The sequence below is a fragment of the Cynara cardunculus genome (genome assembly GCF_001531365.2).
Source record: "Cynara cardunculus var. scolymus isolate 2C chromosome LG 10, CcrdV1, whole genome shotgun sequence".
Lineage (NCBI taxonomy): Eukaryota > Viridiplantae > Streptophyta > Magnoliopsida > Asterales > Asteraceae > Cynara > Cynara cardunculus.
The window spans coordinates 22,081,788-22,107,768 of record NC_037537.1 but is presented as its reverse complement, the minus strand read 5'-3'; the positions used below and the strand labels follow the sequence as shown (position 1 = coordinate 22,107,768).

Genomic DNA, 25,981 nt, shown 5'->3' with positions numbered 1-25,981 from the left:
AATGATATTACGATGAATAGCGTGCGCCGACGATTATCCGTGACATCATCAAACATGCATGAATGATATTTGCGCATATTCATGTATAATATTCGTTAACGATTTTCGATGCGTGTCAGACGAAGATTTTTAAATGTAAATCAAGCAATGGAACAAAATGATATGTGCTCAATGACATTATCAAACCACTAAATTAATTCGTGATTTTCAATCCATGACACTATCAAACGATCATATTAATTCATGACATTCGATTTATGACACCATTAAACGACTGTATTAACCCATGATTTTTAATTCACGACACCATTAAACGACTGTATTAGTAGTAGTTTTCGGTCTTAACGTCTTTAAGCTACTATATTAACCCCTGGTTTCTGACCCCAACACCGTTAAATGACCGTATTAGTCCATGGATTCACATCCACGCCACCATTGAATTGTTGTATTGACCCTGCTTTTCTAGCCCATGACACTATCAAGACGACTGTATTAATTCATGATTTATGATCCACAAAGCAATCAAACGGCCGTATTAATTCGTGACTTATCCATAACACCATCAAACAAATGTATCGGCAACCCCATATTTCCAATCCATAACACCATCAAACAAATGTATCAAGACCCGATTTTTGATCCATGACATCATTATACGAATGTATCAACCCCTGATTTCCGACCCATGACACTATAAACCATATATCAATTGTACCTTTTAATCCACGACACCATCTAATAACTGTATTAATTCGTGACACCATCAAACGAACGTATCAACACCTGATATCCAATCCATGATGCTATCAAACGCCAACGTTAATCCCCTTCATAATTTGTATAAATTTGATGACTTTTAGAAACTAATAAGAAATTTTTTGGTATTTTTGTTAGAAACCATGGTGGATTTGTAAGGAAATAATAGAAAAAGATGAACATGTTGACTAATACAAAGATTGACATGGTTTATTCTATACCACAAGCCTGCCCTAATAGAGGCAAACAAAGGACTTGCTATTGCGAATTCTTGAATCTATCCCTCCATCCCGTTGATCCGATTAAGCATTGATTTTGTGATTTGGAGCTGGGATCGCCATGATAAAAGGGAGATCAAGAATCGATTAAACCTATCACAGGGTTCTTATTGTGGTTGCTTTGCGACTTTGCGTAGACCAACAACATGATCCTATAAAATAAACCCCTCCCAATTCGTTTTCAGTTTCCCCCAAAATACACCATCCATCGATCACCCTTTCTTCCCCAAACCCATCTCTCTCGAACTTGTATAATCAATTTCTTGATAATTATACCGCCTAAAACCCTAGGTTTTCGCACCCCGTTGTAAAGATTTCTAGGGTTTTTCCCACGATGGACTCGGAAGATGATATGCATGATGCGAACGATGTTGATTCTTACGAAGAAGATTATTACAGCGGCGATGCGATGTACAGCGATGACGATGATGATGCTGGGTATGAGTTTTTGGATAATGATTCCGATGATTCTGATGACGCATTAGTTAGCCGACAACAGGTGAATTGAATTTTGGAATTTATTTGTTTACTCGCAAAGCGTTTGTTCATCGGATTCGATGCAAATTTGATGTTGAACTGGTGGGTTTCATACTATTCTTTCATATGATGATTTGTTTCAATCAGTTTAAGTTTGTCTTTATGTATAGGTATGGTGGTTTGTTAGCATATGACTCGTTTGTTTCAATCAGACATTGTTGTTTGGTGATTGTTAGTTTACCAGTCGGGGGCTGTTTGGTTGATTTTCTATTAAGTCCCGTGTAGATGGATAAAATTGTCTGAGTGGATTAATCATTTAATCTGTCCATATAGATTGGGAAGGTTTTGGTTTAAGAGGGTTTTTACTTACAAGGAGCATGGAGGGGCAGGTTTGGAAAAATATTGGCTTTCTGCATAAAGCTATCCCCTAAAAGCTTAGTCCACTTTCTATATCGTTAAGCCAATATCAAACAGTCACTGAATAAGCTGTGAGTCCTATTAAGCTCATTAAGCTGTTAACGAACAGGCCCTGAGTAAAGTTAATGTTGTTTTGGGTAACTTCTAGGGACAAAGGCCTTATGGTGGCCAATAAGGTTTTTTTTTAATGACCAGGGAAATCGCACCAAGGTTTAAAGTCATGCTGCTCACTCATCGAGACACACAATAGATATTCAAACTTAGGATTTGGGACCTCTTGGTTCTTATCACTCGAGCAAGATAAGAAGATGGTTTTGGTTAAGAAGTTGATGGTTACAGTATGGGTAATTGTCAATGCCTTGGTTGATGGGCATGTGATTGTTTGCCGATCATGGTGGATTTAGTCAGACAAATGATCTTAGATCAAAGTTGGAGGAAATATAGTTTTAGAAGTTCTGATATAAAGCTATGCTGTTAATTGCGGCGCAATAGCGCCACAATATCTCGGATAGCGGACATTAGCAAAATAACGGTGGTCAGATTGTGGTAGCGCAATTATCGGTTTAATTTACCGCAAATTTGACTGATATTTAGGGTCAATTGCTTACGTTACTTTTTGGGGGGGGGGGGGGTTCGGGCTCTATTTTCAGTCTCTGTTTTTAGATAGTTGGGCTTTATTTCAAGTTTTTTTTTTTGGCTTTATTTTCAGCCTCTGTTTTTAGCCTTAACGAAGAAGTGAATGTATTAGATGATGTTGACTCGGATGCTGAACCTATTGCTTGCGATTAGCTCATTTATGAGCACTTTTCTCATTTTGCAAATGATATGTTTATGTAGGCATATTGTATATATAATTACATATAATTCTAAGAAATATTATATGAACCGCTATTTTTGGACCACTATACCACCGCTATTTCAAATATCGTCCCGACCGCAATTTTGTATTTTCACCGCTATAACAGCATAGATATAAAGTGGCTGGACCTTTTTATGTTGCAACATGGGATTTAATTTTTCTTGTTTATTGTTTGTTATCTGTTCCTCTTTGCTTCCATCCAAGCTTTAGCATTATTGGTTTTATGTTTCAGAAAAATTATACCATCTTGAAGGAAGATGATATACGTCAACGTCAGGAGGATGATATCACTAGAATTTCTGCTGTTCTGTCAATTTCGAGAGATTCAGCTTGCATGCTCTTGCGCCGTTTTAACTGGTGAGGCATTCAAGCTTTTTGATTTCTTGTAAAATTCGCTACCTCATAGATTTTAGCAGTGGACAAAATTATCAATTATGAATTAACTTACTTCCATGTAATTGATCTGTAACTGGGGACCAAGAAGAATCTCATGCTGCATTGTTCTGTATCAAAATTTGGTATTTTTCTTTTTTATTAAACCGTTTTGGACCCTACAGGAGTGTTAGCAATGTTCATGAAGCATGGTTTGCTAATGAAGATAAAGTTAGGAAGGCTGTTGGCCTGTTGGACAAGACAGATATCAAGCCACCAAAAGCTGGAGAGGTATGTTAGGGTAAATAAGTTGCATTTTTGTGAAGTTTTAGTCTTTTAGATATTCTTGTCTGCCCTCTTATATCTATCTTTCGAAGGTGGCTTGTGGGATCTGCTTTGAGTCATATCCACTTGATAAGATTAGTACTGCTGCCTGTGGCCATCCTTTCTGTAACACATGCTGGACAGGTTTGTATCTCTTTTTGGTTCTATGATCTGCTTGGTTCTTGCATGTATTCTCTTTTGATTCCCACTTCAAATAAATTGTTTATTCCAATGATTTTTGTTGCTTCTTTGATACATGAAAAGCATTTCTCAGTTGTTTTAAAAAGTATGTTCATAACTCATCTGCAAAAAGTTTGGCTGATGATTTATGCTGATAATATCCTTTGTTTTCCTCTTATTATATGCTTACAATTAGAATAATGATATCTCATTCTTATGTTTCATATTCATTGTGGCAGCCTACATTAGCACATCTATCAATGATGGTCCTGGATGTTTAACATTGAGATGTGCCATTCCGTCCTGTGGTGCTGCTGTTGGTGTGGACATGGTCAATATGTTGGCTTCAGATGAAGAGAAGAAGAAATACCGGCGTTACCTTCTTAGATCTTATATCGAGGACAATAGAAAGGTATAAATTTGATCTATTCATCTTACTGCAATTGACATCGTTTTCATATTGGACTTGGTATTTGCTTAATGTGTGGTCCCTCTATTTGATTATAAGCACAATCTTGAAGATATATTTATCAAATTTACAGAACAAAAACATTAATATATAAGCAGGAGCACATCCAATTCAATCACAGCTGCAAGTAGTCTGAGCCCTGAGGATACTTGTTTTTACTCATTCAACATCTTCAGTTGTCGATCTATATGATTTTGGTTGATCAATAAAGGATATCTTCTAAAATTTTATAGTTTGCTATTCGTGTGTTTACTGGCTATTTTTAGGAGTGAGCTTTGGATAAAAAGAACATATAGGTGATTAAGATTGACATAACAAACTTTGAATAAAACAAGAAGTCAATAAAGTCAAGAACACATGATATCCTTCGACAAAAGATTATAGATACAATCATGCATTGGACAGCCAAGTTCTAATTTATCAATGAGGTTTTTAGCTATAAGCCTATTAATATGTGACCCGTTATCCTGTGAAAATTACAAAAACACACAAATATATGTATTTGTGTATATGTATGTATGTATGTATATACACACAGAAAATCATTAAATCGGTGAAGATTCATATCTACCTAAAGTATCAAATTCATGAAAGCATCAATACATATGTTATTAACATGTATTTACATCAACAACTATATATAAAGAACAGATTAAGGCGCCATAAATTAGCAATTGAACAAAAATAGTAACATCAGTTATAACCGAAACTAACGATTGACAGTCAATTAACATCAATTAAAGAATCATCCACTAAAATCAACATTAAAACATACTAAGAATCAACATTCAATTAACCATGGCCTATAAACAAAATCATCAAAGAGAAAAGAGGATAGGTAAAAAGACGGGAAGCTTATGAGTCAGAACGAAGGCCCTAATTTTGAGTAATTAAAAATCCTCATCCTTTTCGTTAGTTGAAAAGATTTTAAATATATTAAGAATCACAAAAACCAAAAAGTTCCCACGATGAAATACTTCTTATTCTAAAAATGGGCGGAAAATTGACTTATAACTCATTTGAATAAAGCTTTTGCATTGTTTCTTGCGCATTAGAGGCTGAGCTTTACTCCTCATCAAAGTCAAAGGGCCTTAGCCAGTTAGTCAAGACAAGGCCTAAACTTATGTCTTAATGGACCTCACACCTAGTGTGCACCAATCACAACAGTTTAACTACCACAAAATTGGATTACACAATAACAGCTAATGATAATGAAAGGAACTACCATTAAAACAGTATATAAGCATCAAGTAACCTGAGTAACAACAAATTTAACGTAATTAACCAAATGCAAAAGTATCTAATAACAGACTCCTCCGAATCAAGCGACTAAAAAAGATCCTACAAGCATTATCCCTATGCCCCGACAAATCATATAGATGACAGAGCAATCATTCAATAACAGTTTAACGAAATGACACAACAGAAAACTTTTCAAATTATAGAAAATAAGATAATGGAGTTCTCGTACCTGAAGGGCTATTAAGACACAGACCTATTTGCTGGAAAAGGGGTACCATGCAGCGTTATGGAAAAGAGTGATGTAACTAGAAAAGAGTGTTGCATAATACTTTGCTTTGCATGTGCTGAAGCTATGTCTCTGCTGTTGGTATCGAGGCATATGCCTCACATGGACGAGGGACATGATTCTGAGGCGAGGCTTACTGAAGAGTATGAGGTGCAGTTGGGGCTTTCTAACATACTTTTAATAAATGAAATCCTATGAGACCTATTTTCGTCTTTCAAAACCATGGATCCCATCTATCTTTTCCCACACGTTCTATTCTATGCTTTAGTTTGATATGGTTTTTAGGCATATGAAGATAATACCCTCCGTCATCAAGAGGTATAATGTATAGTCTTCTGAACGACTAGATCTTCTTGGACTAACATGTACCAAATATTAGTTCTTATGCCAGAAGTGCTTATTTAAGAAGCATTTCCTTTTCTCTGCTTTTAATTTAATTGCTTCATAATGTATCTTTTCTGCTTTCTGTAATTTAATATTTTCTGTCTACTTTTATTCATTGATAGACAAAGTGGTGCCCTGCACCGGGGTGTGATTGTGCCATTGAGTTTGATCTTGGAAGTGGAAGCTATGATGTAACTTGCCATTGCTCATACAGCTTTTGTTGGAATGTGAGTATTATGTTTATTTATAAGTTATAGAAAGATTAGTTTATTTTCTTACTTTATAGATGATAAACGCTTTTGCTGTGATGCAGTGTACAGAAGAAGCTCATCGTCCTGTGGATTGTGAAACTGTGTCCAAATGGATAATGAAAAACAGTGCAGAGTCTGAAAATATGAATTGGTAATTGTACTCATGCTTGCTTTTGGTCTCATGTATATACGTCTTCTTCCACTCCTGCCCCATGTTACTTTCTGTTTGTCACTTCAAGCTCCTTTGCGCCATTACCTGCAATCTCCTCCTTTATGTTTCTACTTTCTTCTCATATCGTCTCTGAGTTGTTAAATGCTGTTGGGGTTTGATGGATCAGAAAATGAACCATAAGTTTGCAAGTGTAATTTAGATGAGACTAAGGTTTTGAGGAACAAAGTGTCTGCTTCTCCTAGGAAACATATGGACTGGAACCAGAATTTAATGTAGTTCTCAAGCAATAACGTTGTGCCATTTTTGGTTGAAGGGGATGAAACCCTAGGAAAATTGTTATAAGAAATGTTGTGCCACTAATTATCATCTTGGTTTTCTTGGTAGCATGTGGATTGGCATAGAAAACTTTGTAGTGAGCAAAAACTACTGAAGGGGTAGCATGAATCATGTTAATCCTATTGTAATCTAGCTCTACTATTAGGGCTATGCATATATAAGTTATGATGCTTGCTCACCAAGGACATTCCATTTATGCTTCTTATGTGTAAATAATCCCGCTTGCTTTCTTCTGTTTTTAAGCATGTCCATGATATATTGCTTGTATGCAAGTGAAACCACTACCACGTTCTTGACATGGAAATCTTAACGTTCATATACATCTTCATTTGCTTGTTCACCCTGTCGTAGAATTATATATTTTCTCGAGTTGATGTTCATGTAATGCATTTCAGGATTCTAGCCAATTCTAAGCCTTGTCCAAAGTGCAAGCGTCCAATTGAGAAGAACCAAGGTTGTATGCACATGACATGCAACCCCCCCTGCAAATATGAATTTTGCTGGTAAGTTTTGCTTGCTTATGCTGTACATATTGAGGCACCTTTCTTGCTATTGTCTGTTATTTCTTCTAGGTATTTCCTGTTGAGAATCCTCCACTCAATTGATGTGTGCAACAATGTGAATGCACCCTTATTCATTGGTGTTCTTTGTACATCTACTGATGATTCTGATATGTTTCTAAAATTGCACATGTAGGTTGTGCCTTGGCCAATGGTCGGATCATGGAGAGAGAACTGGTGGCTTTTATGCTTGCAACCGTTATGAATCTGCGAAGCAAGAGGGAGCGGTAATAAAACCTATCATATTTTGCTCCATACCAATCAGGCATTATCAATTTTCTTTCTCTTGAAGTCTCAAATCTTTGATCTTGTAATTCCACTTCCGCTTGCAGTATGATGAGTCTGAACGTCGAAGAGAGATGGCAAAGAATTCCTTAGAGCGATACACCCACTATTATGAACGCTGGGCTACAAACCAATCGGTATGCACAAGTTGGTCATTCAGTATTCTTCTCGTGTGACCACATGGGCATAAAATTGTAGTGTTCCATTTCTATATCATCGTATACTATTCAATTCCCATTGCGTGTTTTATCTGTCAAATCCACTTGAACCTTTGAAAACCCTCGAATTGTCCATGTAAATGGTTTGATGATCACAGTTTCGCTATAAACTTTCTTGTGTCATTTTTGGTTGTCGGATTAATGGTTTGTGCTTCATCAATCTTTTTGCAAGTTGCGTGTTATAATTATTTGTAATCACTTAATCTCTTACATTGCTTTCGGAAATGAATGCATTTTTCTCTTATGTACATTTGTGTATCTGATATATGATATTTTGTTTTTTTCACATTGGCAGTCGAGGCAAAAAGCTCTTGCGGATTTGCATCAGATGCAAACAGTTCATGTAAGTTAAAATTTTGATGCTTTTATCTTTACATGAGCTATAGAAGTCTATGTTTCCATTTTGATATAGCATGGAGAAGGTGCTACAGCTGCTAGAATGCAAAGACCTTTTGTTGTTTTCTTTCCACCCCTTTAATTATACTCAATGATCTCACCGCTACATTTTCTTTCTTTCTGTTTCCTTGGTTTCCTGAGATGATTTTCTTCACAAACCCACATTCTCATCCTCAATGTGCAAACTATTTTTTTATAGTGGTCTCATGAATCACTAAAATTGTCCCTGCATGTTGCCTCAGTGGTACGGGCCGCTCCAGAGGGGGCAAATACCTTTTTTTATTTTATTTCATGAAGCTAAAATTCTTTTAGTTGGCAAAACATGATAACGGTAGAGAAGAAAGCCAGGTTCCATATCAATAATCTACAATATGATGAATCACTAGTCTATTCTTTCATATCTGTGTATTATACTCGATGGTAATTAAGTCTGATAAATGGTAAAATGGCATAATCAGCTTTATATGGATGGGTGTGTGAGTCAAGTTTCTACAACCTTAATGTTCTTTAGAGACATGGGTGCGTAAGTTTGTTTGCTGTTTCAGAAAAAAAATCAGCTTTACATGGTCAAGCATTGTAGCAGTCTGGCAGATAGTGTAAAGCAAACCCTTTTTCCCAAATATTATGTGCCAGCTCGTCATTAAGTTAAAAAGTTGCATCAGCCCCAAAAAATGTAGTTTAGTGCTATATCATCAACCCTAGAAATGATTCAAACTCAATCTGGTTATGAGTTATATATTTCTATTATTACCAAATCCTATCTTTTGATACAATACATGAAGTTTTTGGTATGATATACAAAGTACAACATGACACCAACGGTTTTGGTGAGGTTCTGCTTGCTTCAGTGATTCGATTTTTAATGATTACATGAGAACTTGTATATGTTTTACTCACCTTCTGGCAAGATGCTTTCTGTTGTTTTTATTCAATGAACCTAATCATAAAAATACGGGTGGCATTTTTTCTATAATAACATTGTTGTGAATTATTTCTGGAAAAAAGCAAGATGACCCTGCATTTTTTGTTTGATTTCTTGCCTATATATTATTTATTCAAAGTGCTTCTTTTTCTACATGTGTCCTTATCTTTCTATGTATTTCTTTTTCAGCTCGCAAAACTTAGTGAGAAGCAGTGCCAACCTGAGACACAATTGAAATTCATAATAGAAGCTTGGTTGCAGGTATGCCTAATATCGAAATCTTCGAGTATTCGTCATGTTCAAGTCTTGTGGGAGCTCATTTATTCTAGATGTTCTATTTCTTTTTATTTTTTTCTATTTTGTGTCCTTTCGCAATCTTAAATGGCTGAACCCACATTTTCTTTTCTTTTCTTCATTTATATCGTGCTTTTGGCTTACTCCAGCTAGCAGTTTTGACGATTAGCCGTATTATGCTTCTAGTGGTTTTCTGTTATCCATGTCAATTTGTTGTTAATACTTTTTTGTTCTATATGTATAGGTCAACTATTCAAGCAATGGTTTATTACTTGGTAAATTTTGTTATGAATGATATTATGGTTTCCTACTGCAGATAGTTGAATGCAGGCGTGTGTTGAAATGGACCTATGCATACGGGTACTACCTACCAGAGCAAGAACATGCAAAAAGACAGTTTTTTGAGTACTTACAAGGTATGTCAGGTTCCCACATTTTACAAAAAAATGTACTCCCAACTTCCCAATATAAATGTGTAATTATTTCACTCTTAATTAATGAAATGACAGTTTTGCCCTTAATAATAAGGGAGTAATGAAGTTTTCCATATCATAGTTAAGAGATAGAATTGGAAAGTAGGCATTTACTTTTGAAAATGGACACTTATTTTGGGATGGAGGGAGTATGAGCGCAGCATGTTCCCTTCTTTGACGGTTTGGCAAAACTTTATACATGGCAGGTGAAGCAGAGGCTGGTTTAGAAAGGCTTCATCAATGTGCAGAGAAGGAATTACATACTTACCTAAATGAAGATGCCTCTCAAGATGAATTCAATAATTTCAGAACAAAGTTGGCCGGTTTGACTAGGTAATTGTTATATCAAGTTTTCATCATCGATATATGCATGCAATTTTTGTTTAACGTGTCTTACCTTTTACAATCTTTTCAACATCTTCCAAATTTTTTTGACAACTTTTTGAAGCACTCGGTGGCATTTTACCAAAATCTTTTTGCAAACGCTTTTCCGCAAGCCAGGTGTTTCACGGGAACAACCGCTCTACTCTTCTGAGTGGAGGACAGTTCTGCGTACATCTCACCCCAAGACGCCACTTACAAGTGCGACCTACTTGTTTGGTTTTGTTAGATCTTCTCTTTCTTTAGGGGGTCGACCCTTTTTGGGCTCATAATCCCTTGATCTGGTTTAGTACACTCTTAAGAAAGTGTTCAAATAATGGTCGAATAAATGTGCTAAAAACGTGTATTTGTTCACTAAACAGTGTGACACGCAACTACTTTGAGAACTTGGTGAGAGCACTAGAAAACGGGCTATCCGACGTGGATGCACATGGAGCTTCAAGCAAAACAAGTAGCTCGAAGAACGCTGCAGGGACGAGCAAGGGGAAAGGCGGAAAAGGAAAAGCGTCCAGTAAGGGTGGAGCCGCAAGCAGAAATGATGATTCTACTGGCTGGTCGTGTGATCAGTGCACCTATATGAACCCAAAAACCGTCACATCGTGCCAGATGTGCCACACCAGCCGGTGAAAATGCTCGATAATTACTTGCATTAGACTGCATATTACACCCTTGAAGCAAAGATGAAAAGATTGGATGACATCAGGTATGCTGCAAACTTGCAATTGTTGGCTAGTTAGTCTTTTGCTGATAGGTTGTGATGTGGGTGGTTGGGGGGGGGGGGTGTATATAGATGCCACCTAGGCAACGGCTAGGTGTATCGGTTAAACCGTTGGTTTGCTGGTTTGTTCTTGTTGGTTGGTTCTTGGTCAAAGATGTAGATTCGAAGGGTTTTCTTTTGAAGTGGAGTGATTTTGGACGGATTGTGCTACTACTATTACTTAAATGGGGTTTGTTGTCAAGGTTGTAACGGAGTTGATAGAAAAAACTTGTTTATGTCATTGTACCATGTGTTAAACTGTCGGTAAGCAGATCACGATGCACGACGAGTCATGATACAAGTAGCAGAAGTAAGCGTAGTTGTGCTACTTGGTCATTGGCTTGTCTCTTAGGCCTAGCCATAGATGGGCAAACTGGTTCACTTGTGGTCCTTGGATCGGTTCTAACTGGTCCTGGTCTCATCCTCCAAAAAGCATGAACCGGTCCCTGTCTATGGGAGAAAAAAACAAGGAGCAATCGGTTAGTCGATCGGGCTGATCCGTACTGGTTTTTCTTTTAATGTATAAACTTTCTTTTGTCTCAAATGTTGGTATGCATGCTGAATGTTGTAAAATATAACCTACGTTTTTATAACATAAAACAAAATATCATTTTTTTGCAAACCAACAATTTTATTGTGTTTATTTACTCATTTTATCATTGAAAATAGAGATTTTTTTTAAAAATGAATAAAATATGATTTTCTCAATATTTTAATTATTTATTTTGGATAAAATAACATAAAAATTAATATTTTAATGAGATATTAAATGTTTAAATGTTTTTTTATTCAAAACTTTGGAATTTATTTTCTTTTGTTTTTGTGTATATTAAAATAGCGGTTTTATTTTTATGGTTTATAATTTATTTTATTTTTGTTCTTGAATTTAGACAAAAAAAAGAAATGGAGGGAACACAGAAGAAAAGAAAACATTTTTTTTAAAAAAATTTTTATTCTCAAAAAACAAGGAAAGGAAAATAGAAGAAAGAAAATAACTTTTTATGTTCTTGAATTTGGGAGAAAATAAATGAAATATATATTATTTTTATAAGGAAAATTGTATTAAAATAGAACCAACTTTACCTAATTTCTGTTTTGGGGAACCAACTTTCAAAATCGTTATTTTGGGGAACCAACTTACATCTGATTCCTATTTTATGAAACTAACTTTCAAAATCGTCATTTTGGGGAACCAACTTGCACCTGATTTCTATTTTGGGGAACTAACTTGCAAAATAGTTATAGAAAAATAACTGAAATTCGTTTTTTTTCCAAAAATTAATGCAATAAAATCTATTTTTCATTTCAAATCTCGTTTTTTTAATTCAGATATGAAATTGAACATTTAAAAAAAAAATCCAAATTACCACAATAAAAATTGTTTTTACTAATGCAAAAAAAAAAAAAATAATTTAATAGAAAAAATTTAATTGATGCAATTGGTTAGATATAAAAATCTTGAATGTGATATTTAATATTTATATTTTATTGCATTAATTAAATTTTTTCTATTAAATTGATTTTTTTTGCATTAGTAGAAAACAATTTTTATTGTGGTAATTTGAATTTTTTTAAAAATGTTCAATTTGATATCTGAATAAAAAAAACGAGATTTGAAACGAAAAATAGATTTATTGCATTAATTTTTGAAAAAAAACGAATTTTATTTATTTTTCTGTAATTATTTTACAAGTTGGTTCCCCAAAATAGGAATCAGGTGCAAGTTGATTCTCCAAAATGACGATTTTGAAAGTTGGTTCCATAAAATAAGAATCAGATGCAAGTTGGTTCCCTAAAATAGAAATCAGATGCAAGTTGGTTCCCCAAAATGACGATTTTGAAAATTGGTTTTCCAAAATAAGAATTAGGTGAAAGTTGGTTCCATTTTGGTGCAATTTTCCCATTTTTATAAATATACTATTTAAAAATATATATGATTTATGATGAAAAGGTTGGATTGTTTTGTAATTTAATAAAAGAAAGAAAATAACTTTTTAGGTGTTGTTTGTTTACTTCTTAATAGTTTCATTAAGAGATAATTTTGAATCGTTAAGATGTGAATCTTGTGTGATAAAAAAAAGTCTGTATCTTAATGGTTCTAAAACCCTACGAGAACACAATGTAAGATTAAGTCTTACTTTATAAGTGTGAGACTAAAATAACAATGATTTATAAAGTATAGGAACGGAAATAATAACAAATTTTAATTTCAAAAATAGAGAGACAAAAATTGTAAATTTTAACGAACCCAAAGGACTAAAAACATAATTTACAAAGATTCTATTGGAAAGATGCTGTTTACGGACCACCGCTTTTTCACGTGCCCTTTGGACGCTTAAACAGATCTCGGCGGCGTTAAACACTCCGCAGGTGCGGCTCTCTCTCTCGCTGATCACTGATCACTGATCAGGTATGTTTTTCAATTCGTCTATGCAATTGTGCTTCATGTTGCGCTTGATTCGTAAGTGTGCTTTAGAATAGCGCGTGTGATTTGAGTAGGTTTCTGGAATTTGGGGGTTTAGGGATTTCGAACATTTGGTATTTTGTGCCCCATATTAATGTTCTTGCTAAGTCTACCTGATATTAGTTTTGCATCTGAGATTACTAGTTTAGTCACTCCAATCTTATCTCATATGGAGGGATGATGACGAAGAAAGTTTGGGTCTTCGTGGGTGTAAGGTTTAGGTATTTGACTGTTCAAGATCAATTATCATGGGACATCTTTTTGTTACATGACTCTTGATTCCGCATGATAGTGCTATAATATATCAATAATGCATGATTACCGAGCTTTTTTGCTCTGAGTGGCAAAACATACTATGTTTTAGACTTCTGTGTGAAGATCATGCAAGTGATTGCCTATTTTGCCTACCAATATGTACTTCTTGATCATGACTAAAGCTAGTTGGTATTCTATAATTGATCAACAATCGAATCGAATCAGGTAATGGGACAAAATAGAAGTGATTAATCCTTCAAGCAATTGAGTTGAAGCATATACCATTGGGTTTGTAAAGGCACTATTGGTCCTTTGAATTGTTTTCTCTCTTGTTCTCATTGTAAAAGTCTACTCTATCATAGTCAATAGATGATATTGGTTTAGAAGTAATGCAATGTAAGATTTAGTCATCACATGGAAATATATATTCTGGACTTATAGTTTCTTATTCTCTGCTCTTTTATATGTTTCATTTAGCAAGTAGCCTTGTACTAAAGCTAGGCCTACAGGTGGTTGGTTAATATGCTAATCAAATTACATTCATTCAGCGAGGAACGATGAATGGAGCTACCACATCTAGCAGCTTAAAGGTGGCATTCTCACACTGTGTACAACAAGTCCGGAACTATGACTACCATCACTACCTCTGCCTTCTTGAACTTCCCACAAACATGCGTAGGGCTGGTTTTGCTCTCCGTGCCTTCAACGTCGAGACATCCAGAGCAATGGATCTCACTTCTGACCCCAAAATTGGCTTGATGCGTCTTCTTTGGTGGCAGGAGGTCATTGACAAAATCTATAAGAACAAGGTCATTGAACACCCTACAGCCCAGGCTCTTGCATCTGTAATATCTGATCAGAAAATTAGCAAGAGCTGGTTGAAACGGTCTGTTGACGCTCGTATAAATGACGCCCAAAGGGATGCTAGTGATATCTATGAAACAGTAGAAGAGTTGGAGAGATATGCTGAAGATACGTCCTCAACTATTCTGTATACAACTCTCCAAGCAGGTGGTATAAGATCAACTGCTGCGGATCATGCTGCTTCACATATCGGCAAGGCAAGTGGTCTACTTTTGCTCATCAAGGCCCTTCCTTACCACGCCAACCGTCATCAGCAGTTTTCTTATATACCAGTTAAGGTGGCTGAAAAGCATGGATTACTAGTAAAGCAAGGAGGGAGGTTGGAGATACGAACAGATTCACGTGAGAGACTCAGTGAGGTGGTTTTTGATATGGCATCCACGGCTAATGCCCATTTACAGAAGGCCCGTGCCTTGGCTGAATCAGTTCCTAAAGAAGCTCGATCAATACTTTTGCCTGCTGTGCCTTCACAAGTTATTCTGGATTCTCTAAGTCGTGTGGGGTTTGATGTCTTTGACTCGAGGCTAAATCGAGGGATTTTGGGCATTCCTCCTTTGTTGTTCCAGTTGAAACTGAAGTGGCATTCATGGAGGGGTGTGTACTAATGGTTTACTCTTTTCTCATCCAAGATTGTTTTGTTCCATTTTTTGCTGATCAAATAACATAGCCATTAGGTAGTCGAAGGGCATGAAAAGATACATAAGAATGTGGGGGAATAGGGAGCCTTGTAGTTTATTCATTTGGTACCAATGAATTTGTATTCAATGATGTTTGTTTTGATTTCTCGTTCACTGGCCTATATCAAAGGGAGCAAGTTTAATTTGTATACAAAGGTCTTCGGCTACCTCTGTTTCAAGAAAAAGAACCACCATTTTAATGGTATTTCTGGTGCTTGTTGCTTTGTCTAGTTGATGAATTTAGCAGGGGAATGATTCTTATGGCGTTGGAAGGAGGATACCTCCTCACCTCCTTAGCAAAATCAGTAGTTGCTTGCATAGAAGTGTTACTAGAAGATAAACCTATTGCTCAAGAAGATAAACCTATTGCTCAATCTTGAGGTTTATCCGTTTGAATCCACATGGAGGTGATCAAGCTGGTAAGTTGCTGTACCCATCAATCTCTTAATTTAGATCTTTATCCATGCTACTAATTTTATTTAAATTCAGGAAATTTCAAATTTCCTCTTATGCATAATAGTTATTTGTCATTCTGAGGCAAAGCTTACATATGATCAGGTTCATGAGGAATTGAGTGCATTTTGGCCAATACTGGCAGAGAAGTTGACCGGTAGAGTAACGCCTCAGGTTCAGGTAACCCTTTTGTTTTCCTCATATCGGTCATCTTGTTTTAAACCATTACTACATTTGATCCATTAAGTTAACCCTACTTATTAATTCTCACCTAAGTGAGTTGCCTCAAACTATAGTATCTCCTATAATAGGGTCACAAGATGAGACATCAAATGGCTTGATCACTAAACTCCCCCTCTTATGAATGTTGTAACCTATGCTGTCAAAATCGCGATATATCGGCGATATATCGGATATCGCTTGAAAAAAAAAAATCGTTCATGAAAAATCGGCCAAAATATCGCCAACGATATTATCGGCGATATTTGGCGATATTTGACGATATTTTGAGCGATATTTTAGTGAAAAATCGGTCCGATATTCCGATTTTTACAAGGGTTAAAATTTGGGCTTTTTTTTTAAGCTATGGGCCTTAGTTTTTTGGGCTGCTTAGTAAATTAGGTCTAAATCTAACATTAAACTTAGTCAGACTTCTTTCTCGGTCTCTCTCTTTTCTCTCTCGCTTTTCTTCTCTCGGTACGACTTACACAGAGCCAAGCGCCCAAGCCACTCCAGCTCTCTTCTCGATCTCCTCTGTTTTTCTTCTAGTCGACGGACTACTCCGAACCTATTGYTTGCGATTAGCTTGTTTTTGAACACTTTAAATGATGTGATGTTTTAATTTTGAAACTATATTTCTAAACTCTAATTAATGCATATTATATATATATAATTCTAAGAAATATTATGTTAACCGATATTTCCGATATATCACCGATATATCACCGATATAACCGATATATCGAATATCGGTCCTGACCGATATTTCGTATTCTGACCGATATAACAGCATAGGTTGTAACAAAATTTTGTGATATCCCTTGAATATTGCAAACATGTCTATTTTTTTGAAAGTTTTCAAGTTACAATTACCTATTTCCTTGTTGTCATTACAAAATATTGATCTTGATTTTAATCTACAAAATTTCTTTATTTTTCTATCATTTAAATGTAGTTCATACATTCTACCAATAGTCAAATATCTTACCTTTTTATGTCCCAAACCCAAATCAGATGTTGCAATTATCATCTATTATTGTCTACTAGAGAAGTATGTAAAACACAAGGTGTGCTTGCTACTTATGGATGGCCATTAGTCAAAATATACTCTTTGGCGTTCGTATTTTTACTAATTACATGATCCCATGGTTTTTTCCAACCTTTTTTAAGCTATATTTACATTCTCTTGTCGTTGTGTTTTAAAGACGTTTTTACAATTCTACACTTTTTTTGGAGTTATGATATTGAGTGCATAGTATCAATGTTCAAGAAGATGATATTGCTTAGGGTTGTCTTTGTCCTTGTGGATCGTTAAAATTTATATGTTTAAAATTTCCCAGATTGGGATGTATTCTGAGTTGCACCTTGATACCAAAAGGTCCCCTTTTGTTCGATGAGCCCATAGATTGTCTAGCATGATTCAGGATTAATTCTATCTTTTTATAAGGGAAGGAGGGTATGTATAAATTTACATAACCAACCTGCACATTGCTAATCTTCTTAAAACGTAAATTGTGATGATTAGAGAATGATGACCAAACGCTTACCAGCAATTAAGTTTTATATTGAATGGGCTGAAAATTGGAGATGTATCGGAAATCCATATAATAGTTATGATAAATTAAGAAGTCGTGAAGTTAACAAAAAGATTTTTTTTTAAAGTAACCTCTCTTACTTACCTTATTGGATAATATTCTCGGCCATCAAAATGGAATGTGGTAAGCATCTTTTTCCTGGTAAGCTCTAACCGTATAAGGGTCTGTTTATTAGCAACTTAATGAGCTGTATGGGGATCACTCCTTGTTTGGTCAGCTATACATGACAGTTTGGTAGTGGCTTAATGATATAGAAAGTGGCTTGTTCAGTAAGCTTATGGGGGGAGTTCTATACAGAAAGCCGAGTTTTTTCCAAACATGTCCCACCAAATTAAAGAACACACTCCTTCTATATATGAAAAATCATCTCAATTTATACAGACAGATTAATCCACACAGACAAATTAATCAATACAAACCTAATGAAAAACCAACTAAACAACCCCTAAGAGTCTTCTCCCTCACGATGTAAGATTCTCAGTTATTATTATGCTCACCCAGTAAGCATTTTTTAAACAGCCCCTAGATGACATGTTTCTCTGCTCTTTCATGGGTGGTAAGGATGTTGCTGCTGTTACTTTCATTGGTTTTTCCATGTGGTTAGATTATGATCCAAAGACCCAGGAACATAGAAGTCCTCTTGACCTTTTTTTTAATTTTTTTTGTTGAGGTTCCTGTGTAGGTATCAATTTTCTGCCCAAACCTGGAGGGATGGACATCAAGTGTGTGACGGGCTCTCTTCCACAACCCCGATGATTACGTGATTGAGATAATATCCAAGTATTACTTTTGTCGTGGAGTGTCGGAAAAAACCGAAACTGAATAACCCATCCAATTTGAATGAGTTTAGAGTTTTTCGGTTTGGTTTTCAGTTATTATTTATTTTTAAACTACGGTTAAACCAAATTATACATTTTTGGGTTTTGGGGTTGAATTGGAGGTGTACCAAATTCCATTTTCTATACCAATTCATCAAATTCACTCTAACCAATTGTTACATTATTTTGGTGTTAGTGAATAGTATAAGGGGATGTTTGACGGTTGTTTAATGGTTTGGTGTAGAATGGTTAAGTGGTCAAGAATGGTTAAGAGGGCCAGAATGGTTAAGTGCTGAATGAAATAATGTTGTTTGGTAACTGTTCTTTGAATGACAACAAATTACCATTTTAATGTTGATGTTAGTGAATAGTATCATTGGGTCACGTACATGATGGTTGCATACATTCGTCTTGAACTTAAATCCAGTTCCAAAACTCATTTTCATTTTCATTTTCGTTCTATCTTAGATTTCTAACATCTTATGTTGGTCGATTTAAGTTTAACGGGTGAAACATGGCCTTGCAAACAATTAGGGGTGTTATGGATTGCTTATTTAAATTGCTTATTAACTTATTTTGGTGTGATACTGGTAATAAGCAGTTTTTAGTGTTTGGATGGGAATAAAAGAAAAGACTTATACCGGGGTCAAACCGGTAATAAGGTTTAATAAGTTACTCATTTCTGACTTATCAGAAACAACTTATCAACTTTGAAAACCAAATTACATTTTTATCCTTTTTTTTGACTCTTTTCGTTCTTTCTTTCTTCTTGAGCTTCTTTTAACCGAATCAAACATCAGTTCAACAACTCATAAATCCTCAACCTTTCGAACCCTAATCGCAACTTACAGCTCCCAATTTTACCATCCAAGGTCAGTAGTATTTTCACTTTTCAAATCGTTACTTTTGTGTCTAATTACATGTAAACATATATATTAGGGTTTCTTCACCGTCAAGAATTTGTGTAAAGATCGAATATGTTTTTGTTCTTGAATGAGTATATATAGTATAACTTACAGAAAACCAATTCTTGACGATGCCTCCTCCAAGAAGGAAGAAATTGACGGAGGCAGAAGAAAGAACCCTAATCGATCAGTATGTAGAAAGAAATAGTCTGTGACTGGAGTTTATCCAAAATGAAAACTATGGAGAAGAAATATAAACCCACCCATTGCTTTCACGTGAATTCGATTCATCATCTTGGTGATCCGATATGTATATATGGGAATGGTGTTAGAAAGATGTGTCAAATAAAGAACCCTAATCGATAAAAATGTCTTTTTTTTGAACATTTTACATGTATAAGCAAAATTTGTCAAACACTAAAGAATAACTTATCAACTTATTACATTTTAGTACCGTCATAAGCTAATCAAACATTTTTTTATAAAACTCCAGTTTGACACCACATAAGTTGATAAAACATTTTTACAAAAAAAAAAAAAAACACAAGTTATTTTGAATAAGCAATCCCAAACACCCCCTTAATACACAAAATGTACGTACAAACCATTTAACATTTATATGCTAACTATATCATATATTGTTCGTTTTATCCACATTTGGTTTATAGTTTTTAAAACATTTCTGATATAATGCTCTAAAAAAAATATTTCTAATAAAAAAAGTATCAAATCGTTTTATGACATTTTAAAATACGTGTGGTAAGACATTACGTAATTTTTGGATTTTAAGAAAAAGACTATTCTACCCACCACAAGAATTACGTGCCATGCACGTGGCCAGAGACGAAGGTGCTCCACCTCCTTCCCCTTTTTTTTTTACCAGCAACCAACCGCAAAAGTTGTAGTCCATATTACCCTCACGTTTCCACTTAATCTACCACCAAACCTACGTTGACTCCTTTCCATTTCGAAAAAGTCAAAAGGATATAACCGTAATTTAAAATAATATATTACATATTCACAACAGCTTCAAACGCAAGTCTGTCTACCAAAGCTTCTGTTCTTCGATTTGGTGCTTCTTTTGACCAAAACCCTACAATTTCTATGCAATTGCATCATTTCCTGCTAATTTGCATCCAGGGATCGTGATTCAGTTCTTTCTTTGTTGATTTGGTATGTTTATGCTCCTGTTCACATCAATTTTGATAATTCTGTTGTTTTTCTTGAATCTTGTTGTTAATGGTCTGATGATTCGGTTACCTTATGTTGAGTTTGGCTGTAAATGAAATTGACTGATTCAATATTCCAATCATCTGTTTATATTTTGGTTTTATATTCTGGGATTCGACCTGTGGTGAGTGACTAGTGTTTTGATATTTTTGTTTTTAGAACCAGTAGTTTGATGCTTATTCTAGCTTTTTGGAGTTGGATTTATTTTGATCTGATAGTTTTCTGTTCGTATTGCAATTCCCAACAGAATGTGCTACTTTTCACTTTGTATTCTTGTTTGTGGTAACTGTTGTTTATTAGCTTTAACCCGATTTACATTGATAATGATCGCGATGTTGTGTCTGTTTTTTATCTTTTGGTTTCGTATTGCTCGAAAAACTGTGGAGTTAGATGGCTGTATGGTTATGTGTTTTGATCAACACGAAGTTGGTTTTTATCAATAAAAATATTCATCACTATGCCACTCCCTTGACATCTTTTTGAGAGCTTAAAACCCACTTTACAATTTACCAGGGTGAGTGGGTGGATGCATTGTTGGTCGAATGGTTCAATAGGTTATATAACCACATGCTTCTGGTGCAATTTTTTTTGTGATGAGGTATAACTATATTTAGAAAGTACTTAGGAAGTTAGGAGCATAACATTTTTAATATCTAATTAAATATGTGCACTATGTATTATGCTGTAAAAGCCTACATGATTTAGATTACAAGGACGATAGGAAGTTCATGTTGAAAAGGCTTAAGAATTTCCCTTGAGGTACCGTAGGGGCAAGGAGCAAGAATAATCAAATATGAATGCCCATAACTCTATCTCTATTCAAGGATGATAGGATAGCTTTTAGTCATTCTTAGAGGGGGTAAATATGGTGGAGAATAGAGTCATGTTGGACTGCTGATGAGAAGCAATACATTAGATCCGTCATTGTAGTTTTGTTTGGTAATACTAAAGATTTGTCTTGGTTCTGATTATCCTTGTTTCAGGATTCATTTAATTCATTGTATTTTTAACCTCCATGTGTCCTTTTTTTCTGTGTGTGTGTGTCAGTCAGTCGGTGTGTATCCGAAATTCTGATATCCATGCGATTATTCTTCATTGCTTCAAATATTCTGATCAAGTTATTGTGATTACTGGTTTTTCTTCTAAAACAGTTCAGATCTTCACGTGTTTGTCTAAAATGCGTGCACCATCATTGTTTACACAATGTTTGCCTGGCTTGGCGCCCCATGACTGGGTAGCTCAAAGCATGTCCATCGCATCTGATAAGGAGATGCATCTGCCTTCACCAGCTGTTGAGATTATACCCTCTAAGGTATTTTATTTATTCTATGTGACGCAACTTGGTGTTGGGAATATGGGTTTTGTGGCTGTAAAACTTAGATAAATTTCTAGATCATATATTGGAAATCACTTTCCAAATATTGTATTTCACCCCTCAAATGCCTAGGTTAACACGTAATCAGTACCGCGATAATCTAGAATTTTCATACACGAAATAAGGCACTAATCTCATATATATATATATATATATATATATTCATCATATCATGTTTTATGTATTTATATGAGAGATCGACGGTTACAGGCAGTTATGACGGTTAATAGATTAGATTGAAGAGCAATTACAACCGAATCAGAGTTTGATATCGAAGTCTGACTCCATTGGGAACTAAGTCTGATAGCAAACTACAAGTCTGAATTGAAGATTCAGATTTCTGAAACCATTGGTTCAGATCTCTGACCCCATTGGTTCAGACTTAAGAGTTAATTTTCTTAAGTCCGGGAACTTAAAAGTCTGAACTCAAGGTTCAGATTTCTGATTCCATTGATCGGGATCCATGTTTCAGATCTCTGAATCCACTATCCAGACTTATAGCCCCAAGGGGCTCTGCTCCTTGGAACCCCACTAGAGGTACCACCCCTTGACCCCCGCAAAGGGGCGCAGCCCCCTTGACCACCGCCTTATGGCGATCTAAGGTGATAAACATGTGTGAGTGTGCACTCCGCAGCTCCTAACTCATTTATGTTTGCCTCATCACCTTAATCAATCTCAAGTACATCTCAATTACACCAAATGGTTGATGACACTAAAATCACCAACACCTGGGTCTTTGTATTCACAGTATTCTTTTGATATAACTTCCTGTTACTCTAAATATTCAAGTGCATTCCTCTCTGTGCAGATGGGATACCCGCACAGATATGCTGGTGAGAGCATAGACGGGCAAGGAGTAAACCTCTTGAAGGTGAGTTATATCTCCCATTGCTCATTTTTATTAGGTCCTTCATAGTTTCATTGTTGGGATTCAAATAGATCAGATTGTGTCAATTGATTGAACTCTAAGGGATAGCCCTGATGTTGAAATGAAGTGTTAAATGATTATGCTGCCACAAAAGAAGAAATATTATGTGTTATGACATATGTTTTTGGGCGTTTGCCATGTCATATAAAGATATCATGATTGCTTTGCCATGTTAGAAGTTGGTTTCCAGTAGTTGGACACCATGTTCTACATATCTGTTTTTTTTTCTTCAGTAGTCTTGTCTAGTAGTCATACATGATGTAACATGAATGTGATATATATCTTTTGAGATGGTAATCAGGTTAAAGATGCTTTGATGATTTTGTATATTATATACACTATGGATCAGATTTGCAAGTAATCATGTTCTATATTAAATACACTATGGATCAGAGTTGTGGTTAGCATCAAAGCTGCTTTGCCACATTGATTATATGTATACTAGAGTGTATGTAGTTGTATTTGATAGGTCCTCTGTATTTCTAACGCAGGGCAGAGTTAGTGTCTCAGATCTTATAGGCACAGAGTTGATTTCATCAAAACCTGATGGTAAGTACAATCTTGCACCACTCCTCAATGTTCAAAGTGTACAACATTGTGCACCAACATGGGGCATTATAATTGTTTACTTTGGAAAGTGAATGGGTCATATTTTCTTATGTATTTAACTTTCCTAGAATCTAACTTAATTTTGTTGCAGCATCTTTGAAATCCTGGGATAGCTCGTTTGAACTTGTTAACATCCTTAAGCATGAGATTCGGGATGGACAGCTAAGCTTCAGAGGCAAAAGGGTGCTTGAGGTATACTCAGTTTAAGACTACCTCGATTTACTCTATAAATCACATCAAGATTACACTATGATATTGGTGCTGTTTTACAAGATATTCCTTGATGCTACTCTGTATTAAGAATTTACCAACCTTCTCTTTTCTGTTTTTTCCAGCTTAGTTGTGGCTATGGAATCCCAGGGATCTTTGCTTGTCTGAAGGTACCATCAGTTGTGCTTTATTATTATCAATTCCGATTTTACTTCTCTTCAATGTGTGTGTGATGGGACCCGGACAAGTTTATTGAATAAATTTACTAATAATGAACAAAAAGGTTGTCCAACTTATGAGAGGTTGGCAGTCTCTACCAAAGATTCCTAATATAACCTAGAATCTCTCTTAAATCATTTCAAGCACAATACCTAACTTCTACAAGTCCTTTTTAGAGGATTTCTTAATTATGAAAATACTACAGTTACTACGGAAATTCATAAACTTTTGTTACCAAAAATTGACCCTAGGGTTAGGGTAAATCCCATGCATAGGTAACAGTCTGTGTTTTGTGTTCAAACACTTTAAACATTTTACACTAAAGCTCAAATGTAGATCAGTATGATGATCCTGAGTAAGAAAGATTTGTTCAGATGGATACCACAATAAGATATGTTCTGAGAGTTCTAATTTTGAACTTGTTTTATAACATATTGCAGGGAGCTTCAACAGTACACTTTCAAGATTTAAATGCCGAAACTATAAGATGCACAACTATCCCAAATGTCCTGGTCAATCTTGAGCAGGCTCGGGACAGGCAGAGCCGTCAGCCTGAGAGTCCCCTTACACCGTCAAGGCAGATTCTTTCCCCTGTGGTTCACTTTTATGCTGGACAGTGGGAAGAGCTTGCTGGAGTCTTATCTGTTGTAAAGAACAATGTACTGGAAGTGCCGCCACCAACGAACCTCAGCTTCTCGGAGGAGGATTTTATGGATGGATTTAGTAGCCATGATGGTAGCATCATGGGACAAGAAAATTCCTCGAGGCGATCAACGAGGCTTTCAGGAAGTAGGGTCTGGGAGAGGGCTAATGACACAGACATTGGAGGAGGATATGACGTCATATTGATGACTGATATTCCTCATTCAGCAACTTCTTTGAAAAAGCTGTTTGCATTAATTAAAAAGGTGAGTTGTGTTACTTGCTATCACTTTCAATTTGGACAGAAAGGAATCATGCATAAATTTTACAGAAATGTGAGATCAGAGTAGGCAGTAAAGCAGCTGGAAAACATGGAAATAGGACATCAATCGACTTTTTTTTATTTTGCCTGACAAGATATGCTTTATTTTCAAAGTAATATACCACGCTCATTGAAAACTTGTGATATTCTTTTAGCTCAGCAGTTCAGATAACTGTTATCTATGATCTCAAATAATTCTTGGTGTTCCTTTCCTCCAGTCAGAGGTGTTTGTTTTAGAAATAACAGACGATGGAAACTAGCAAATAGTAGCACTCTAGATCACTAGATGCATTTATCAACTTTAGAAAGTTAAGCATACAGGAATTACAAAAAAAGGTGCCATTAGTCTTGGTGCCAAGTGACGCAACGTGTTTAGTTGCCAGTTGTTTATGATCTTACTCCTTAATCATTCATTTAATAGGTGATATTTTGTTTTCTAGAGTTGCTAGTGGTTTGAACTCCTAGATTGTAAATTTTATTACACTACATTCGTTCTCTTTTTAATTGTGTTGTTCGTCTTTATCATCAGTGCTTGAAGCCTCCTTATGGAGCATTGTTCTTTGCCACAAAAAAACATTATGTTGGCTTCAACAGCGCAGCACGGCAATTAAGAAGCCTGGTAGACGAGGAAGGTATTTTTGGAGCTCATTTAGTTAAAGAAACGACAGACGCAGAAATTTGGAAGTTCTTTCTTAAATGAACACATGATCAAGCATCCACAAGAAATGATCAGTGAGATTACCACCAGATTGTTAAATCTTTCATTTTTTTTAACCCTTATAGCCTTTGCTAGTTGCATGTCTAGAGCATATGGCTTATATGTTCAGCTTATAATTGAAGAGAGAAATGATACTGAGCTTCCAATTTTTTTGCCTTGTGTTACCATCTTTATTTCATTTCCCATCCAGTATCTACTTCACTTTTTAGCTGTACATTTTAATAGTTACTGATTCTATTGGTTCTTTTATTAGACAGTTAACTGTATTACTTCCTTAACTTTAAAATGTATTATTCAAATTTCTGGTGTACCATTACACCCTGCAAATTTATTGTTTCTTAAGGCAGCAATTGATAATAGATTGTGATATCGCGTCTCATGTGTATCAT

At 35.5% G+C, this 25,981-nt stretch overlaps 3 protein-coding genes across 10 annotated transcripts; all 3 read left to right on the top strand.

Annotated features, from left to right (window-relative positions):
- Positions 1-1,005: 1,005 nt before the first annotated feature.
- Positions 1,006-11,338, top strand: LOC112519302 (probable E3 ubiquitin-protein ligase ARI8). The gene is made up of 15 exons (XM_025127354.1): positions 1,006-1,533; positions 3,020-3,144; positions 3,345-3,450; positions 3,537-3,627; positions 3,903-4,075; positions 6,167-6,271; positions 6,358-6,446; positions 7,199-7,306; positions 7,500-7,590; positions 7,696-7,785; positions 8,162-8,209; positions 9,374-9,445; positions 9,795-9,894; positions 10,158-10,284; positions 10,695-11,338. The coding sequence occupies exons 1-15, from the start codon at positions 1,369-1,371 to the stop codon at positions 10,957-10,959; spliced, it is 1,755 nt and encodes a 584-aa protein (XP_024983122.1). The 5' UTR covers positions 1,006-1,368; the 3' UTR covers positions 10,960-11,338.
- A 2,091-nt stretch (positions 11,339-13,429) lies between these two features.
- LOC112519694 (NADH dehydrogenase (ubiquinone) complex I, assembly factor 6) lies at positions 13,430-18,641 on the top strand. Of its 7 annotated transcripts, none has more exons than XM_025127925.1 (5): positions 13,430-13,488; positions 14,353-15,266; positions 15,581-15,768; positions 15,908-15,982; positions 18,287-18,641. In XM_025127925.1, exons 2-3 carry the CDS (start codon positions 14,366-14,368, stop codon positions 15,727-15,729), a joined length of 1,050 nt encoding a protein of 349 aa, XP_024983693.1. In that variant the 5' UTR covers positions 13,430-13,488; positions 14,353-14,365; the 3' UTR covers positions 15,730-15,768; positions 15,908-15,982; positions 18,287-18,641. The 7 variants fall into 7 exon arrangements, with proteins under 7 accessions (XP_024983693.1, XP_024983692.1, XP_024983688.1 ...); XM_025127924.1 differs by having other exon boundaries at positions 13,432-13,499; positions 14,357-15,266; positions 18,299-18,641; XM_025127920.1 differs by having other exon boundaries at positions 13,432-13,499; positions 14,357-15,266.
- A 1,739-nt stretch (positions 18,642-20,380) lies between these two features.
- Positions 20,381-25,891, top strand: LOC112519594 (histidine protein methyltransferase 1 homolog). Of its 2 annotated transcripts, none has more exons than XM_025127796.1 (8): positions 20,381-20,512; positions 21,726-21,881; positions 22,753-22,815; positions 23,364-23,421; positions 23,573-23,673; positions 23,817-23,861; positions 24,351-24,818; positions 25,404-25,891. In XM_025127796.1, exons 2-8 carry the CDS (start codon positions 21,747-21,749, stop codon positions 25,572-25,574), a joined length of 1,041 nt encoding a protein of 346 aa, XP_024983564.1. In that variant the 5' UTR covers positions 20,381-20,512; positions 21,726-21,746; the 3' UTR covers positions 25,575-25,891. The 2 variants fall into 2 exon arrangements, with proteins under 2 accessions (XP_024983564.1, XP_024983563.1); XM_025127795.1 differs by having other exon boundaries at positions 21,721-21,881.
- Positions 25,892-25,981: the final 90 nt, after the last annotated feature.

Coding starts and splice junctions, on each gene's coding strand:
- LOC112519302 (XM_025127354.1), top strand. CDS start 1,369: ATGGACTCGGAAGATGATATGCATGATGCGAACGATGTTGATTCTTAC. Junction 7,307..7,499: donor TGCAAATATGAATTTTGCTG/GTAAGTTTTGCT, acceptor TTGCACATGTAG/GTTGTGCCTTGGCCAATGGT. Junction 7,786..8,161: donor GCTGGGCTACAAACCAATCG/GTATGCACAAGT, acceptor TCACATTGGCAG/TCGAGGCAAAAAGCTCTTGC.
- LOC112519694 (XM_025127925.1), top strand. CDS start 14,366: ATGAATGGAGCTACCACATCTAGCAGCTTAAAGGTGGCATTCTCACAC. Junction 15,267..15,580: donor GAAGTGGCATTCATGGAGGG/GTGTGTACTAAT, acceptor TGCTTTGTCTAG/TTGATGAATTTAGCAGGGGA.
- LOC112519594 (XM_025127796.1), top strand. CDS start 21,747: ATGCGTGCACCATCATTGTTTACACAATGTTTGCCTGGCTTGGCGCCC. Junction 22,816..23,363: donor AAGGAGTAAACCTCTTGAAG/GTGAGTTATATC, acceptor TTTCTAACGCAG/GGCAGAGTTAGTGTCTCAGA. Junction 23,674..23,816: donor GAGGCAAAAGGGTGCTTGAG/GTATACTCAGTT, acceptor TGTTTTTTCCAG/CTTAGTTGTGGCTATGGAAT.